Source organism: Hemiscyllium ocellatum, chromosome 1, assembly GCF_020745735.1.
Source record: "Hemiscyllium ocellatum isolate sHemOce1 chromosome 1, sHemOce1.pat.X.cur, whole genome shotgun sequence".
Taxonomy (NCBI): Eukaryota; Metazoa; Chordata; class Chondrichthyes; order Orectolobiformes; family Hemiscylliidae; genus Hemiscyllium; species Hemiscyllium ocellatum.
Genome location: NC_083401.1, coordinates 82,306,030 through 82,325,036, shown reverse-complemented (window position 1 = coordinate 82,325,036; position 19,007 = coordinate 82,306,030). Strand labels below are relative to the sequence as shown.

General features: G+C 40.9%; 1 protein-coding gene across 1 annotated transcript in view; it reads right to left on the bottom strand.

Annotated features, from left to right (window-relative positions):
• The window catches only part of ipo11 (importin 11), a 476,887-nt gene that overhangs the window by 271,624 nt on the left and 186,256 nt on the right, over nucleotides 1-19,007 (bottom strand). The window contains exon 16 of the mRNA XM_060823716.1: nucleotides 6,437-6,563. Within this exon, the coding sequence (XP_060679699.1) occupies nucleotides 6,437-6,563 (127 nt within the window). The remainder of the gene's footprint in view (nucleotides 1-6,436; nucleotides 6,564-19,007) is intronic.

Sequence of the window (19,007 nt, the reverse complement as noted above, 5' to 3'; positions counted from 1 at the left end):
TGCTCCACAATAGGAAGCATCCACTCCAAGTCTATTTTATCCACACCTTTTATCATCTTGAATACCTCAATTTGATCTCTCCTCATTCTTCTAACTTCCAGAAAGTATAGTCTAAACTGTTCAATCAATTCAACACAATAAACCACTCATCTCTGGGATCAATCTAGTGAACCTTCTCTGAACTGCTTCCAATACCACCACGTCTTTCCTGAAATAAGGGGACCAAAACGGTGTACAATACTCCAGATACGCACTCACAAATACCAAAAATAATCCCTGACCTTTATATTCCATTGCTTTAGATGTAAAAGCCAACAGAGTCTAGATTAGAGTGGTGCTGGAAAAGCACAGCAGGTCAGGCGGCATCCAAGGAGCAGGAAAATCAACATTTCGGGCAAAGGACCTTCATCAGGAATGAAGGCAGGGAGCCTCTGGGGTGGAGAGATAAATGGGAGAGGAGTGGGGCTGGGGAGAAGGTAGCAAAGAGTAGGTGGATGGGGGTGGGGATAAAGGTGATAGGTCAGAAAGGAGGGTGGAGCGGATAGGTAGGAAGGAAGATTGGCAGGTGGGACAGGTCATGAGGATGGTGCTGAGCTGGAAGGTTGGAACTGGGGTAAGGTGGGGGGAGGAGAAATGAGGAAACTGGTGAATTCCACATTGATGCTCTGGGGTTGAAGTGTTCTGAGGCGGAAGATGAGGCATTCTTCCTCCCGGCGTCAGGTGGTGAGGGAGTGGTCCAGGACCTGCATGTCCTCAGCAGACATGTTGGGCTACGGGGCGGTGTGGTTGATTGGTGTTGGTGTCCCAGAGATATTCCCTAAAGCGCGCTGCAAGAAAGTGTCCAATCTCCCCAATGTAAAGGAGACCACATCAGGAGCAACAGATACAATAAATGACATTGGTGGATGTGCAGGTGAAACTTTGATGGATGTGGAAGGCTCCTTTGGGGCCTTGGTTGGAGGTGAAAGGGGAGGTGTGGGTGCAAGTTTTGCAATTCCTGCGGTGGCAGGGGAAGGTGCCAGGAAGGGAGGATGGGTTGTTGGGGGGCGTGAACCTGACCAGGTAGTCAGGGAGGGAACGGTCTTTGCGGATAGCGGAAAGGGGTGGGGAAGGAAATATATCTCTGTTTGTGGGGTCTGTTTGGAAGTGGCGGAAATGTCAGCGGATGATGTGGCTTATGCAAAGGTTGGTAGAGTGGAAGGTGAGGACCAGGGGGGTTCTGTCCTTGTTATAGTTGGAGGGGTGGGGTCTGAGGCGGAGGTGCAGAATGTGGATTAGATACATTGGAAGGCATTTTCAACCATGTGGGAAGGGAAATTGCAATCTCTAACCAAGTAGGCCATCTGGTGTATTCTGTGGTGGAACTGGTCCTCCTGGGAGCAGATACGGTGGAGGTGAAGGAATTGGGAATATGGGATGGCATTTTTGCAGGAGGGAGGATGGGAAGAAGTGAAATCCAGGTAGATGTGAGAGTTGGTGGGTTTGTAAAAAATGTCAATGTCAAGTCGGTCGTCATTGATGAAGATGGCGAGGTCCGGGAAGGGGAGGGAGGTGTCAGAGATGGTCCAGGTGAATTTAAGGTCAGGGTGGAATGCGTTGGTGAAGTTGATGAACTGCTAAACCTCCTCGCTGGAGCACGAAGTGGCACCGATGCAGTCAAGCGGAGGAAGAGGCAGTGAGTGGTGCTGGGGTAACTACGGAAGATGGACTGTTCTACGTAGCCAACAAAGAGACAGGCAAAGCTGGGGCCCTTGCGGGTGCCCATGGCTATCCCTTTCGTCTGGAGGAAGTGGGAAGATTCGAAGGAGTAATTGCTAAGGGTGAGGACCAACTCAGCTAAACAAACGAGTGTGTCGGTAGAAGGGTACTGTCGGGGACGTCAGGAGAGGAAGAAACGGAAGGCTTGGAGGCCCTGGTCATGGTGGATGGAGTTGTAGAGGGATTGAATGTCCATGGTGAAGATGAGGCCTTGGGGTCCGGGGAACTGGAAGCCTTGGAGGAGGTGGAGGGCATGGGTGGTGTCTCGAACGTATGTGGGAAGTTCCTGGACTGGAGGGGATAGGACAGTATCGAGGTATGTGAAGATGCGTTCAGTGGTGCAGGAGCAGGCTGTGACAATGGGTCGGCCAGGGTAGTCAGGCTTCTGGATCTTGGGAAAGAGATAGAATCGGGCGGTGCGGAGTTCCCGGACTACGAGGTTGGAAGCTATGGGTGGGAGATCTCCTGAAGTGATGAGGTTGTGTATGGTCTGGGAGATGATGGTTTGGTGATTGGGGGGGGTCAAAGTTGAGGGGGCAGTAGGAGGCGGTGTCTGCAAGTTGGCTTATGGCTTCAGTGGTGTAGAGGTCAGTGCGCCAAACTATCACTGCACCCCCTTTATCCGCTGGTGTGATGGTGAAGTTGGGAAACCCAACATTCCATTCGCTTTCTTTACTACTTGTTGTACCGACATGTCAGTTCTCTTTGACTCACAAACAAGTACAGCAAGATCCCTTTGCTCCAGAGCACCCCAAAGTATCGCCCCATTAAAATAATAGGCCACCTTTCCATTTTTTTGACCCAAATGCATGACCTTGCACTTATTCATGTTAAACTCCATCTGCCACATTTTGGTCCACTCTCCTAACATATCTATATCCATTTGTAAGGTTCTTATTTCCTCATTGCAATTTACCGTTCTGCCTATTTTTGTTCAACTGCAAATTTGGGTATCCAACCTTCTTTCTCCAGGTCGTTAATGTAGATTGTAAATAGCTGGGGTCCAAGGAGCAAAACCTGTAGCACTCCACTTGTTACATCTTATCAGCCTTTATCCCAACTCTCCGTCTTCTGTCCATCAGCCAGTTACCTATCAGGCTAATAAATTACCCCTACCTAATCCCATACGATCCAACCTTGTGAATTAACCTTTTGTGCAGCACCTTATCAAACACCTTCCGAAAAGTCCATCTGCAGTATCCTCATTACCCACCTTGCTTGTTACATCTTCAAAGAACCCTAGCAAATTAGTCAAAAAGGATTTGCCCTTCATAAAAGTATGCTGACTCTGATGGATAACGTCTTGACTTTCCAAATGTCCTGATATTGCTTCCTTGATAATTAATTCTAACAGTTTCTCAACAACAGATGTTTAACTCACTGGTCTGTAAACTCCCACATTTTGCCTCTCTTCCTTTTTGAATAAAGGGCATTATATTAACCATTTCCAATCCACTGGAACCTTTCCTGTGTCCATAGAATTTTGAAATATTGTAACCGATAGATCTATCTCTGCTGCCACTTCATTTAACATCCTGGAATGTAGGCCATCAGGAACAACAATCACTATGCTAACTCTATTTTAAATATCTACAAAAACTCTTTTTTTAATTTCTAGGTACCTTTCTCCTCTTATAATTTTTTCTCTCTTTATTAATTTTTTTGTCAATTTTGATTTTTTGTAAATATTCTGTCCAACAATACATGAATGTACAAATTAGACAGTGGAAATAAGGTGATTTGCTCAGCCATTTGATATGAATATTGCTGATGCAATTGCTCCACATTCCTACCAATCTGGTAGCCTTTCACCCCCTTATTTATCAGGATTTTATCCAGTTCTGCCTTAAAAATATCCTAAGAAAAGAGTTCCAAGGATTCACAACCAGCGATGAGAAAAAACAAATAATTTCTCTTAAACTTTGACCTGCCACCCACCCTTTTCTTTCTTTTAAGTTTGATGCTGTCTTCAAATTAGTTAACCACTGATGGTGGGATTGGAATGTTTTTTATGTGTGTGTTCTAAAATATGCCCTTAAATACCTCTCCTGCATCTCCACTTACTAATCCCTGAATCTCATCTGCCAGTTAGCTAGTTGTGTCTTCTTACTCTTGTAAGTGCCCTTATTTAACTTAAAACATTAATCTTGGGTCCACTCTTATTTTTAAATCAAGAAGGCTGAATTTTACATTCAGCTTATGATCTTATTTACCACTGTGCCTTGACTAGGTTATTAACTAATCCTACCTCATTGCACAATACGAGGCCTGGTATCTCAAACACACCCAAATGGGCTCTTAACTGCAATGTCTATTTGAAATTTCCTATTTTCCTGTAATGTCAATCTTTTAATGATGTCCAATTTTTATCTTATTTTTCAACTCTGTAAGCAATGCAGCTACTTTTATGCCTTTGCTGTATCCAAGAATTGTACCTCGGTACTTGTACCTAAAATATCACCATAAGAAGGCAGACATTGTAAAAGCTTTTCACTGTACTCCTACAATGGAGTATGTGTGACAATAAAAGGATATTCTAATTCTATCCTTAAAGCAATTTATAAATTCCTCCTCTGGTTAACTTCGCCCTTCATATGATTATTGACAAGCACCCACCCTCACCACCATTTCATACTTCATACTCATCCGACTTCGTGGTTATGGTTCAAGTGAATTCTTGAATGGATAAGTATTTTGACTGCACTTTGCAATGAAGAATTATTTTTGAATTGTGGGAAAACAAAATCAATTCAAAAACATTCTGTCAAAAAACTGTCACCATCATTTCTCATCATGACCGAAACCACTTCTATGTTCTGATTTCCTGAATTAGGTAAAAACAATGACTGCAGATGCTGGAAACCAGAGTCTAGATTAGAGTGGTGCTGGAAAAGTACAGCAGTTCAGGCAGCATCCGAGGAGCAGTAAAATCGACATTTCGGGCAAAAACCCTTCATCAGGAATACAGCCTGAATTCCTGAATTAGGCCATCCCTCTCTATTGTGCTAATGTCATGGTTAATTAGCAAAGTTGGCATTCCACTTTTCCTAGTTTCCGCCTTGTCTAAACCTCTTGTAACCTTCAAAATTCAGATCGTACCTTATGTCATCCTCTGTAATGACCATTTGCGTTACCCATTCATCAATTTTGTTTCAAAAACTATGTTTATTCAGATGAACAGTCTTATTTTTATTCACTTGTGGGGCATGGATATCACTGGCTGACCAGCATTTATTTCTTGCCCCTAGTCGCCCTTAACGAGGTAGTGGCGAGCTGGCTTCTTGAACCGCTGCAGTCCTTGTGTTGTAAGTAGACTCACGACGTCCTGAACAGCATCAACTAAACATAATGTTTACGCTGAAGTTCTTGCTTAGGAGAGCAAAAACACTACCTGGAGACTAAGTGTCCTCACCTCGAAAGTAAAGCAACATCAAGGGAATGTACTGATCAAGAAAATAAGCTTGCTGTCTCATGGTAAAGTTTTAGCAAGAATGTGGGAATGCATGAAGCATTATGTGCTTTTCATTGATGCTAAATCAACACTTCATTTTCTAACCCACAGTTCATAGGCTTTACGGGGCTGACATACTTGAAAAGGCTCAACAAACTTAGCCTTACTTTGTGAGGTGAAAACTACAATATTTCATCATGCATGAAGTATATAGCTTTGTTAAAAATGCTTTGCTATTAACTGGAAACTATGTTCTGCAGAAAAAAATGTTAATATACTTCCTATATTGTGCTGTTATTATGGATTGCAAACTGCTACAACTGAAAAAAAACCAAAAAAAATTCTGTACAAAATTCCATATATATTTATCCGACAGATAAATTAACTGTGGGCATGCAAAATCCATGTCAATGTGTTTTTTGGTCAACAATATTGAGATCGAGTCAAGAGATGTGGATTGACACTGTGGGTGACCATTTTGTGACAGAATTTTATACTCCTGCTTTTTGATTTCGCTTTCTTACAGTTCAAAAAGATTTCTTCATCACAGCTTGCAGCTGAAACACTTGCCCAGTTTACTTCAATGCATCTGTAAAATGGGACTTTCTTCATTTACTTGCATCAGGAACAGACACAGAAGACATTTAAAAGAGGAGCCTGACTTGTCATTGAGAATTAAAAATCAAGCTAAGATTTTGCAAATTCTGCACCAGTATAAAAAACTCAACCGACATAATTAGTCATTAGCTGCACTTTTGTTTTTATTTCCATTCCAAGCAATATATTGCATTTGTAAAGTATGTTAAACCTGCTTGAAAAAAATACATGGGTAAAAGAGGTATTCATCAGAGGCACTAAACAAATTCATCATTAATTATCCAGCAAGCCTAATTGCTGACCATTATGGAAAGCACAACTGTTTACAGCATTCTTCTAATTCAAGATCACTAACTTTGTATTAGAGACTAATTTTATCTTCATAGACATCTTAAGATGGGTGATCAGTGGAGATGTAGATGAAAGAGAAACTCAAGGTTCAAAATCTGCTGCCCTAGTGTATCACTTCAACTTGAACAAAGTAGACACACATCATGTTTCCAAATTTAATCACCACTAAAAAGACACATCAACATGTTAGCAACAGCCATATAACTACAAACTTAAGATTGCCAAATAAATTAAATATAGACTGTATTGTGAAAATATAAACTATATTTGAAAACGTACCACACGGTCTTGGTCTTGCATGAGATTAAGGATAGCCTCGTACAACAATGGTCTTAATTCTGATTTAAATTTTACTGAGATCCATTGACCAATCAACCAAATCACCCTCCGCCGAATAAGTTTGTATCTGTACATTAAAAAAAAGGCAATTACATATTAGTAGTCTATTAAAAATGTTGTCCTCAAACACATGACCAAACCATTAAAAAACCCTGCAACATTGTTAGATTAAGTTACAGTGCCTTGCCAGATCTATTCTAGTAGAGAGAAATTAATTTTCTGAAGATGGCTCATCATGATACATTATTATTGCTGGTTAGCTTGGGTTTTAAAGTAAAGGAATACTGAACATCATAGAATCATAAAGAACAGAAGAGGCTATTCAGCCCATCCAGTCTGTACTGCCAAAAATATAATACTACTTACACTAGCTGTGGTATTATGGCTGGACTGTTAATCCATAGACCAGATAATGTTCTGGGGACCCAAGTTCAAATCCTGCCACAGTAGCTAGCACAATTTGAATTCAACAATAAAAAATCTCTAGAATTAAGAGTCTAATGATAACCATGAATCCACTGCTGATTGACAGAAATCCCATGTGGTTCACTTATGTCCTATAGGAAAGAAAACTGCTATCCTTACCGGGTCTGGCCTATATCTGACTCCAAACCCACAGCAATGTGGTTGACTCTTAACTGCCCTTTGGGTAATTGGAAATGTGCAATAAATTCTGCCTAAATGAATAAAAGGCACATAGCCTTGAATGCCATGACACATCCGAGGGCTCATTCAAGTACTTTTAAATACTTGGTGAATCTTCTTTGGACCCTCTCCACTGCAATCACATTCTTCTGTAGTGTGGTGATCTGAACCCACACAATACTCCATCTGTAGCCCAATACAGCTCCAACATAACCTTCCTGCTATTATAATCTATACCACAACTGATAAAGGCATGCTTCCCCAATACCTCAACTACCAGTTTACCCGTCCTGCCACCTTCAGAAATCCCATATCCACCTAGAGAGGGAAGATTTGAAGAGCCCAAAAGGAGAGACACCAGGTCTAACCCAATCTCCCATCCCACAATCTTTGCCAAGGCATTCGCTACACTGTCCCAGTATCTACGAATCGTATGACATGTCCACACACAGTGAGTGAGAGTACCAACTTCTATTTTACATTTAGGACACACTGGAGATGCTCCTGCCTTAAGCTTTGCAAGTCACTCTGGTGCTATATGGGTCCTATGAAGTATCTTTAATTGAATAGCTTAAGTCCTGTTACAGATAGAGATCTTTCAAGCATTGTTCCAGATGTCCTCCCACATCTCTAAGGGATTGCCATCCCTAATTCTTGAGTCCAGGTTTTATATAACCATTCCATGTCCTTCGAAACATTATTAGCTAGCGAGTGATAGAGAGTGCTGACCGAGGATGCGTCCATCGGCCAAAGCACTCTCCTTTCCATATCCGATTTGTAAGGATTGGTCATTAATGTGGTCTTTTGTTGTATGAAATCTCGTATTTGAAAATATCGAAAGAGATCCTTGCTAGACAACCCAAACTTCTAACATAACTGTTCAAAAGACATCATGACCTCCCTATCAAATAAATCTCCCAAACATGAGATTCCTCTGGACTCCCAAACTTTAAATCCAGCATCTATCAGGTCTGGCTGAAATCCCAGCATTCCCACTAAAGGAGTATAGGGGGAAGTATTTTTCTAAATTACCCTCACCCTGTCATATCATCCTCCAAGCTTTGATTGTGTTTAGGATAATCAGGCTTTTACAATGATCCATAAACAATAGATTAATGAGGGGCATTTTGATTGGGAAGCTTCAATATCTAGCTGAATTGATTGTGAATCACAAGAGATCCAGTCAGCCACATACGATAGCAGCGAGCTCAGTTGGTACTTCCTAAAATCTGGAAAATCCAGACCTCCCCTTACTTGTGGGAGCTGTAATTTATCTAATTTGATAAGGGGCCGTCTATGATTCCAAACGAAGGAACCAAGCCAATCATAAAGCTTGCGCAGCGCCTGTCTCGGCAACATCAGGGGAAGCATTCTCATGGGGTATAATAAGCGTGAGAGGATATTCATCTTAACCAAAGGTGTTTTTCCTAACCAGGATATTGGGAGATCTTCCCAATGCTGGAGGTTCTGCCTTATTTACTCTAATAAATGAATGTAATTAGCTTTATATACCTGACCGAATACCGGGGTAATAAAAATACCTAAATAAAGGAAACCTCCCAGTAACCACCAAAAGGCAAAGCGAGATCCATCCACAAAGTTAGATATGCTGGTAAGATCTACTGATCACTGGTCTCTGATTTTGTGAAATTAATTTTGTATCCTGAAAAACCACCAAATAAATTAACCACTTGAATTAAGCAGGGCACAGATATCAATGGACCATTTAAGAAGAGACGACCATTACCCGCATAAACAGTAATTATGCTTGCCTGATCCTACCTCCGGGGCCGTTATACTGGGGTCAGTTCGAATAGCTTCCACTAACGCTTCAATTGCTAGTAAAAATAATAGTGGCGAAAGAGGATATGCTTGACAGCAACCTCTGTCAACACCAAACTATCCGATCTTATCAAATTAGTAATCACCGCTTTTTTAGGGTCATTATATAAAACTGTGACCCGCTTAGTAAAAACCTCTCCATTACTAAACCACTCCATAGTATAAAAACGGTAAGGTCATTCTATCCAATCAAATGCTTTCTCTGCATCCAGGGAGACAACTAATCCTAGTATTGCTTTTTGCTGGCAGATCTGTACCATACTTAACACTCTTCTGATATTATTAGTAGATCTGCGGCCCTTAGCAAACCCCGTCTGATCCTCTTTTATAATAAATGGCAAAACCTTCTCCAGCCTTATTGCCAGCACTTTGGAGAGAATTTTCAAGTCGACATTTAATAAGGATATAGGCCTGTACAAAGTACAATCATCTGGGGCTTTCCCTTTCTTGAAGATGAGAGAGATATTTGCTTCTCTCAGAGAATGCTGGAGACAACTCTGACTAAATGAGTAGTTGTACATATCTATAAGTGGTCTGGCCAACTTGTCTATAAACTCTTTGTAAAACTCAGCCTGAAATCCATCTGGCCTGGCTGCTTTGCCACTCTGGAGCTGCCTCACCACCTCCTGCACCTCATGAATTGTCAGGGGGTCATTCAAAGAGGACACCTGCTCCGAGGTTATGCCCGAAAGATCCAGATTCTTAAAAAAGGACTCTATTCTCCTCACTCTACCTGCGCAGCCCTCCGACTGGTACAACTCAAAATAAAACTTTTTAAAAGCTGAGTTGATCTTCTTAGGATCACAAGTCAAAATATCAACACTATCTCTAATAGATGTAATGGATTGGGGAGTTTCCCTGGAGGGTCGGAGGCTGAGGGGTGACCTCATAGAGATTTACAAAATCGTGAGGGGCATGGATAGGATAAATAGACATAGTCTTTTCCCTGGGGTTAGGGAGTCCAGAACTAGAGGGCATAGGATTAGGGTGAGAGGGGAAAGATATAAAAGAGCCCTGAGGTGCAACGTGGTCACACAGAGGGTAGTACATATATGGAATGAGCTGCCAGAGGAAGTGCTGGAGGCTGGTACAATTGCAAATTTAAAAGACATTTGAATGGGTATATGAATAGGAATAGTTTGAAGGGATATGGGCCAGGTGCTGGCAGGTGGGACTAGATTGGGTTGGGATATCTGGTCGGCATGGACGGGTATGACCAAAGGGTCTGTTTCCATACCGTACATCTCTATGACTCTATGCTAGTTACCTGCCCGGCTTATCGCCGTAAGAGGAGCATTCAAGGTAGCCCTGAGAGCTGTAATCCGCTGTAATTTAATTATGAATGGCCTATCGCCATACGCTTTCAGGCAAGCCTCAAGCAGATGCTGTTGCTCTCCCTTTTGTCTTTTCCGGGTTGCAGAATATGAAATAATTAGGCCGCGTGCATATGCCTTAGCAGGCTCCCACATCACCGATGGGTTGCTGGCCATACCTATGGTAATGTCCCAGAAAACTAAATTCATGCAAGTAGTATTCTACGAACTTACTATCCTTCAACAGGAAAGGGTCCATACGCCAGTGTCGGGAGTCTATCTTATCACCGCTAATCTTGACCTCTACACAGACTGCTGCATGATCAGAAATAGCTATAATTCCTTATTTTACAGGAAAGTATTGAATTCAGAAAAATCAAGGGGACAAAAAACATATCGATTCTGGTGTGGCACTAGTGTGGATTAGAATAAAAAGTGAAATCTCTACCCTCAGGGCGAAGACTCCTCCACACATCTACCAGTCCCAGCTCCCTATTCAAATCAACCAGCTACCTAGATCGCAGAGACATGCCCACAGAGCTCCTAGGTGTGCTGTCCACCTCGGGATCAATAATACAATTAAAATCTCCCCCTATAACTATCTGACGTACCCCAAGGACCATCAGCCTGGAGAATGCATCTGTTACGAATTGAAAAGGACGTGTCGGGGGGCAGTATGCATTTAAAGTCCCATACCCTTCTCCATATATTAGAGCTTTAAGTATTATAAACCGTCCAGACTCATCTTTTATCTGGCCTAACATTTGGAATCGAAGATTTTTCCGAACAAGAATGGCCACTCCCCTACTTTTCGACTTGAAGGATGAAAAGAACACCTGACCAAATCCTCCCTACTGTAGCTTCAAGTGCTCCTTATCAATTTGGTGTGTCTCCTGCAAAAGGGCTACATCAAACCTCTCTTTTTTAAAGATTTGATAATATCTTTTTCCTTTTTATTGGTGAGTGGCTTCCTTTAACATTCCAGGTGCACCATTTAAACAAATGACTTATGTCCCTGCTTGTTGCGAACTCTGTGATCCTCTTCCTTTAGTCATTTTAAAATGTACCAAACTGTTAAAGTTTGCTGTAGGAACTGGGGAAAAGCTATTTAAAGTGATTTAAAATGTGAGAGGAGGGTGGGTACCCCACTTTGTCTGAGTCCTGGGCAGAGCTCAGCAAACTCAGACCTACTGGGTCACCACCATCTTGAATCCCCCAACAGTTACAATATTTAAAGGATATTTGGACAGGTACATGAGCAGAAAGGTTTAGAGGGATAAAGGCCAAATGCAGGAAAGTGAGACGAGATTAGTTTGGGAAACTTAATCAGTGTGGATGAGTTGGACCAAAAGTTCTATTTCCATACTGTTTGAGTCTATTACTACATCATTTATGAATATCACAAACAATAAAGGATTCAGCACTGATCCATGTGGTACATCACTGGACACCAGGCTCCAGTTGCACGAACAATCTCCTATCGCTAAGCCAATGTTGGATCCATCTTGCCAAGTCACCCTGGATCCCATCAGCTTTAAACTTCTTTATCAGTTTCCCATGTGGGACCTTGTCAAAGGCCTTGCTGAAATCCATATAAACCACATCGACCACCTCATCCAAACACCTGGTTATGTCCTCTAAGAATTCCACCAGATTTGTAAGGTTTCCATCTGTCAAAGCATGCTGACTATCCCTGAGCAAACCTTACCTCTCTAAATGGAGAGTAATTTTCTACTTCACTATTTTTTTTCCCAATTGTTTTCCTCCTATTTATGTTAGACTCAGAGGTCTAGGATATCCTGGTCTATCCCTACCACACTTCTTGTGAAGATAGACCACGTTAGCTGTCCTCCAGTCTTCTGGAGCTTCCCCTGTGGCCAGAGACAATTTAAAAAATTGGGCCAGGGCCCCTGAAATTTCCTCCCTCATCTCCAACAAGAGTCTGGGATAGAACCCATCTGGACCTGTGGATCTGACCATTATTTAAACTGCCAAAACTTCCAATACATCCTGAGATGTATTGACCCTCTGGTTTCAAACTGCCAAGAACTTACAGTTCATCTTCTCAGATTCTGTGCTTGCATCCTTCTTCTTCAGAGTAAAAACAGATGTTAAGAACTCTTCTTAAACACTCTGATGTCCTCTGGCTTCACATACAGGTTGTCTCCTTCTTTCCTAATAAGTTCTAATCTTGTCTGGCTATTCTCTTCCTCTTGATCTATTTGTAGAAAACTTTATGATTCTCCTATTCTTGTCCACTAGTGTTTTCTCATGCCCCCTTTTTGCTCTCCTAATTGCTTTCTTGAACCTCTTCCCTGCACTTCCTAGATTCTTCAAAGTCCTTCATTGTTTTGTCCCCTTTATGCCTATTATAAGTCTCCCTTTTCATTTTTATCCAGTTCTAAGTATGTATACACATCCAGAGTTCTCTGGGTTTCTTGCTTCAACATTACGTTCTAAAGGGAACATGTTGTGCTTGTACTATCCCTCTACCTTTCTGGATGCCTCTTGTTCTTCAGCTGTAGAGTTACTCTCAAGTAGCTGTTCTCTGTTTATTTTGGCCAGATCCTGTCATATGTTAACAAAATCTGCCTCACACCAATCCAAAACCTTTTTTCAGATCATCTTTCTTCTTTTCCATGATAAACTTAAAACATATGGTGTCATCATCACTATCATGAAAACGCTCCCCCACTATCACCTCAAACACCTACCCAGCTTCATTCCCCAGGATTCAGTCCAGCACTGCACCATCCCCTGTAAATAGCTGTACCAAATACATATCAAGAAATCTTCTCCCTCAAAATCCTTCATACAATGAATATCCCAATTAATGTTGGAGTAGGTTAAACCCAGAAATATAATTACTTTATTATTATTTTTCACATGTCTTAGTGAATTTACTACATGCATACTGACTGTTGGAGGTCTACAACACAGTCCTAACAGTATGATTACCCAGTTTCATTTTTTAGGTTCTACTCACAAAGCATCATTTGATGGCTCTTCCAAGATATCATCCCGGAATGTGGCTTTAGGTATACAAATTCAAAGTATAGCTTTAAGTTACTTCCGTATTTCGATCATATGTGTTAAAAGGAAAGGACATGATTTTAGTTTCATTTTACATTTGTATGAATATGGGATGTCTGGAGATATGCATTGTATACATGCTTTTAAAAACTTTGAGGTGAAAATAATTCAGTCATTTACGAAAGGGGTACAGGTGAAAAAGAAAATGCTGTTGCCTACCGACAGAAGTCCAGTTCACAGAAAGACAGAATGACCGAGAAGTCAGACATTCTGTATTTATAATTACAGCTTCATTCAGTGAGAAAAGGTCTACAACAGCAGAGGTGCTAAAATTTTCGCAATCTCTGAAACCATCTCAGCTGAAATGGAGAGCTGCGTAAATTAAAAGTCCATAAGTAAAGCTCCAGAAACAGATGGCTGATGAAAACATGAGTTCAAAAAAGACAGGTTAAGGAGTAAATATGCCAAGTCCATAATACCATAAAACAGAGCAAAAGCTGGCCATTCAGCCGATAGAGTCTACTCCACGATTCAATGAGATCATGGTTAATCTAACAATCCCAACTCCAATTTCCTCCCTTACCCCCTAAAGCTTTGATGCGCTTACTGATTAAAAATCTCGGTTAGCCTTGAATATGCTTAATAATTGTAATAGTAGGGCTCTGGGGAGTGTTGTTTAACAGGGGGATTGAGGGTTGCAGGTGCACAGTTTCTTGAAAAAGGCTTTGCAGGTAGACAGAGTGGTAAGGCGGCGTTTGGCACGCTTACCTTGTTCAGACATTGAGTATAGAAGTTGGGGTGTCATGTTGCAGCTGTATAAGACATTGGTGAGGCCACTGTTAGAACACTGCATACAGTTTTCATTGCCCCGCCATAGGAAGGGTGATAGAAATGATAAAGAGAAGTTTGAGAAGGATTTGGCCGAATCTGGAAGGTTTGAGTTAGAAGGAGAGGCTGGATTGGCTGAAACTTTCCCTGGAACTTCAGAAGGCTGAGCAGTGACATTATAGAGGTTTATAAAATTATGAGGGGCATAGATAATCCAAAATCATTTTCCAAGGGCAGGGAAGGTCAAAACTAGAGGGCATAGGTTTAAGGTGAGATAGGCAAGATTTAAAAGGGACTTGAGGGGCTACTTTTTCTACAAAGAAATTGGTATCTATATTGAATGAACTGCCAGAGGAAGAGGTAGAGGCATGTACAATTACAACATTTAAAAAACATTTGGACATGTACATAAACAGGTAAGGTTTAGAGGGATATGGACCAAATGCAAGCACAGAGGAGTAGTTCAGTTCACAACATCTGGCTGGCAGGATGAGTTTTTGATTAGATTTGATTTACTGTTGTCACGTACCGAAGTACAGCAACAAGTTTTGTTTGCGTGCAGAACAGGCATATAACATACAAGGACATACAGATCATAAGAGTGTTTGAACAGAGCCGAGGCATACACAAGTTACAGCTGCTTATAGGAGGTATACAAAAGCGAGATCAAAATTAGATTTGAAATTTGAGATATCCAATCAGCCGTCTTATAACAGCAGGGAAGAAGCTGTTCATGAACATGTTGGTATGTGTATTTAAGCTTTTGTATCTTCTACCTGACAGAAGAGGTTAGGAGAGATTATAATCGGGGTGGAAGGTGTCTTTAATGATGATGGCTGCTTTTCCACAGCAACGAGGTGTAAATAGATGGAAGGTAGGCTTGTATGATGTCTGGGCTGCGTTCACAACTTTCTGTAATTTCTCATGGTCCTGGGCAGAGCACTTGCCATTCCAAGCTGTGATGCGCCCAGACAGAATGTTTTCTATGGTGCAACATGCTGAATTTTCTTAGCTTCTCGGGGAAGAAAAGTTGTTGTTGTGCGTTTTTGACTGTTGCATCTACTTGGAAGGTCCAGGACAGATTGTTTATTATTGTCATTCCTAGGAACTCGACGCTCTTGAGCCTCTCCACCTCTGCTCCATTAAAGTAGATAGGGGCATGCCCTCCTCCTTTATTCAGCAAGTCGATGATCAACTCTTCAGTTTTGCTGACATTGAGACAGAGATTGTTATGTTTGCACTGTGACATCAAGCATTCTACTTCCTTTCTGTATTCTGTCTTGTCATTATTTGATATCCAACCTGCAATGGTGGTGTCGTTAGTGAACTTGTATACAGCACGTGCACAAAATTTGGCCACACAGTCATGAATGGGAGAGCAGTAGGGGGCTGAGTATACATCCTTGCAGAGCGCCACTGTTGAGGGTTATCGTGGAGGTTCGGGTCATCCAATATGAACACCACACGCCTAGGCTCCAGTAGACAATGGATTTCCCAGTTCGTCCATGGTTTCTGGTTGGAGAACATACTGATTGACTTCTTTAGCATGCAGTCCTCTATGCACTTGCTAATGAAGACCATGAGAGTGGTGGCATACTCATCTAAGTTGGCCAGTGAATTATTGAATATGGACTAGTCCATCAAATACAAACAGACTCTCAGAAATTCTTCTGCTCCCTCATACCAGCATTGTAATACTTTCTGTGCTGGGTCCTCATATTTCAACTTCTACTTGTAAGCTGGGAGGAGGAACACAGCATTGTGATCTGACTTTCGAAAGTGCGTACAAAGCATGGAGCGGTAGGCATCCTTGATAGTTGTATAGCAATAGTCAAAAGACTTTTGGGCCTCTGGTGGGATAGGAGATATGTTGATGGTATTTTAGTAGCACCCTCTTGGCCTGGTTAAGGTTGCCAGCTATGATGAATAAAGCCTCAAAGAATTTGTATCAAGTGCATTTCTGGTGGTTGGATCGAAGAGTCTGTCTCCTTGCTGTATGACTCTATGTCTCAATGACCCACCCTCGACACCCCTCTGCAGTAAAGAATTCCACAGATTAACCATCTGAGTAAAGAAATTCCTCAGATCTTAAATGAGTGACCGATATTGACAATACTCAACTTTTAGATCCTGAATCAACCATAGCAAAATATCTGTCCAACAACAGTTTGGAAGTTTGTGCAAAGACTATTTCACCTGTAGCTGAGAGTTCTGGTTCAATTACAATGCTATCAATCAACTTCATAGTGATGACAGCAAAAAAACTGAAACTAGGAAGGAAGCCGTCATTTGCAGGACAGAGTGGAGGAATTAGTGAGTGTGCTCATTTTGGAACTTTGGAATTATTTGTTAGATCAACTCCACAAATGAACAAAAGGCCTAAAGGATTCATAGACAGATTTTATTACATCTGCAAATCTTTCCAATTCTCTCACACATTTTGTGTAAGGGACTCAGGAAAAGTTTTATGAAATTGAACCCAAAGCAAAAGAAAATCTGCTTGGTGTAGTCTACAAGTGCGTGGATAAAAGAAAAAAAAAATGAAAATAAGATGACACTGATGACAATGTACTTAATATTGATGAAAAACTTTTCCAAGAGTCAAGTTTTGAGTGGAACCTTCTTTTCTTTTGATGGATGCCCTTAAAATAACTTGAAGAAAAGAGAAAGCGTATACAAAAATGCAGCAAACAATTTTTCATTTTTGGGTTTGTTTAGATAATTTGGAAAAACAGCTGTGTGAAGGTGTAGATCTTATAATGAAGGATTAGCCCAATTATGTTGATGCTAATTTCATTAGAGAAATAAAACACTTTCAAAGTTCTATCCAGATCAATTATTCAAACAAAATGACATTTAAGTCTTTACCAACTCTACCAAGCCAGCATCCAAGATAAGATTCAGTTGGCTTTCCCTGGTGTAAAAGCAAGATTGCAACTCTTTGATGTTCCGATTGTCACAAAACTAGCCCTTTTTTTCTAAAAGCTGTTCCTTGACTTAAGGAGACTCCTTGATTTTATTTTCCAGAGAGGCAATATATCGGGCTGGGCTCCAATCAGGCTGGTTTGGTACAGAGACGGAAAGGATTTTGAGATGCCTTTTGTTTATATGTAAACAGATGAGACCTTAGGTCAAAATGGTCATGTTTTAGAAGTGATCTGTATAAAGAAAGGGGAGTAGTCAACTCAGCAGTTTTAGTTCAGGTCTTCAGCTGGTTGGAAGTTCAATAGAGAGCTGTGTGAAAATTCGCACTCTCTCTGTCTGTCCTTCAACTTCAACTTCAACCCGTCTACTGGATTTTAAAGGGAGCTTGCTTATTGGGACCTGTGTATATTCGGAACAGCACAATTAAATCTAGATGGATAGGCTTAGCTCTGTAGGGGTTCTTTATTCTGTTCTTTGTGTTTCATTGTGATTTAGTGAATAAAATTTTGTCTGTTTTAAAATCTAGTAGTCAACCTAACTATCTAACTCCAGCAATTTTCACTGTACACTTAAATTGCAAAGTTATGGTCTGGGGCTGCCTGCTTAAGAATGTTTTGAGTGGTCTGGCCTAATTCCTAACACGATGCCCTCCTTCGATACAACTTACCTACAAGGCCATTCTACTGTTCTCCCAACTCTTCTGCCAACAAACGTGCCATTTAACTAACTAGCTGCTCCTCATGATAAAGTTATGCTGACAACAGTTATATTCATTTCCCTTTGAATTCTGCTGCAGTCACCCTTTCTAAAATTGAACAAATCCTTGACCCCCTCTATGCTTCTCAACTACCACGTCTTCACATCGTATTCCCGTCCTCATTAAAGCATGTTGTACACATAAAAACTCTCTTTGTTTTCTTCCACTCTGTATTTAAAATTTCTTCAATCAAGCACCCATGTTTGTAAAGCACTGATAAGTTAATAATTGATTTATGACGTATCAGTCTGAAAGTTAAACAAACTTTAGCTGGCCTATTAGATCTGCACATAGCAAGATAAAAACCTGGGATGATTGATTTCTTCTAGTCCAAGATAGAACTCCATAAATAAAATTACTGAAGTATCAAATGCATCAGGGCAAGTCTGAATTTAATGCTCCCATTGGCAGTATGGCCCTTACCCCATGTGTCAACGCAAATTCAATATTTTAAGGTAACCTTTAAAAAAAATGAACATCATAGTCAAAAATACAACTATGTCCAAGGTACTCTATATACAAGGCATCCCTAATTGCTTACTATATAAACATTCCTTGAAGTCATTCATAACGGAAATTCCTGCATGTATGCTGATCCATGCAGGAAAAAACACCCAGATTGCTAGATGTCTATGACTTTTTCTTCTACACTGGAACCTTTCTGAATATAAATATACTTTTCTGTTGTGCTAATTCCTTTAAGTTCACTGAAGCTCAGACTAACTCAGATTGTTAAAAATATGAGCTCAGAGATCATTTTTAAAAGAAGAGAAAGTGTGATAGAAAAGCTAGAAATATAGTAAATTTACTATGTTGGAACAGTAATACTCACAGTAAGTCAATGAAAATGACAAAGTGAGAAACAGGGTGAAAATAGGATACAGGTAGCTGTTTTTTTCAGATAAGTTAAGAACTTATGTAAAAAGAGCAACTGGGAAAGAGGACTCCACAAGAATGAAGTTTTAGAGGTCACAAAGGCTTGAGAGTAAAGACTTCAGCAGCAGTGGTGTCACAGGAGGGACAGACATGGACCTGATAAGCTGAACAGCCTCCTACCGTGCTTCATATGAGCATGTTTGAACTCTAATGTATCATAAGACCATAAGACATTGGAGCGGAAGTCAAGCCATTTGGCCCATCGATCCACTCCACCATTTAATCATGGCTA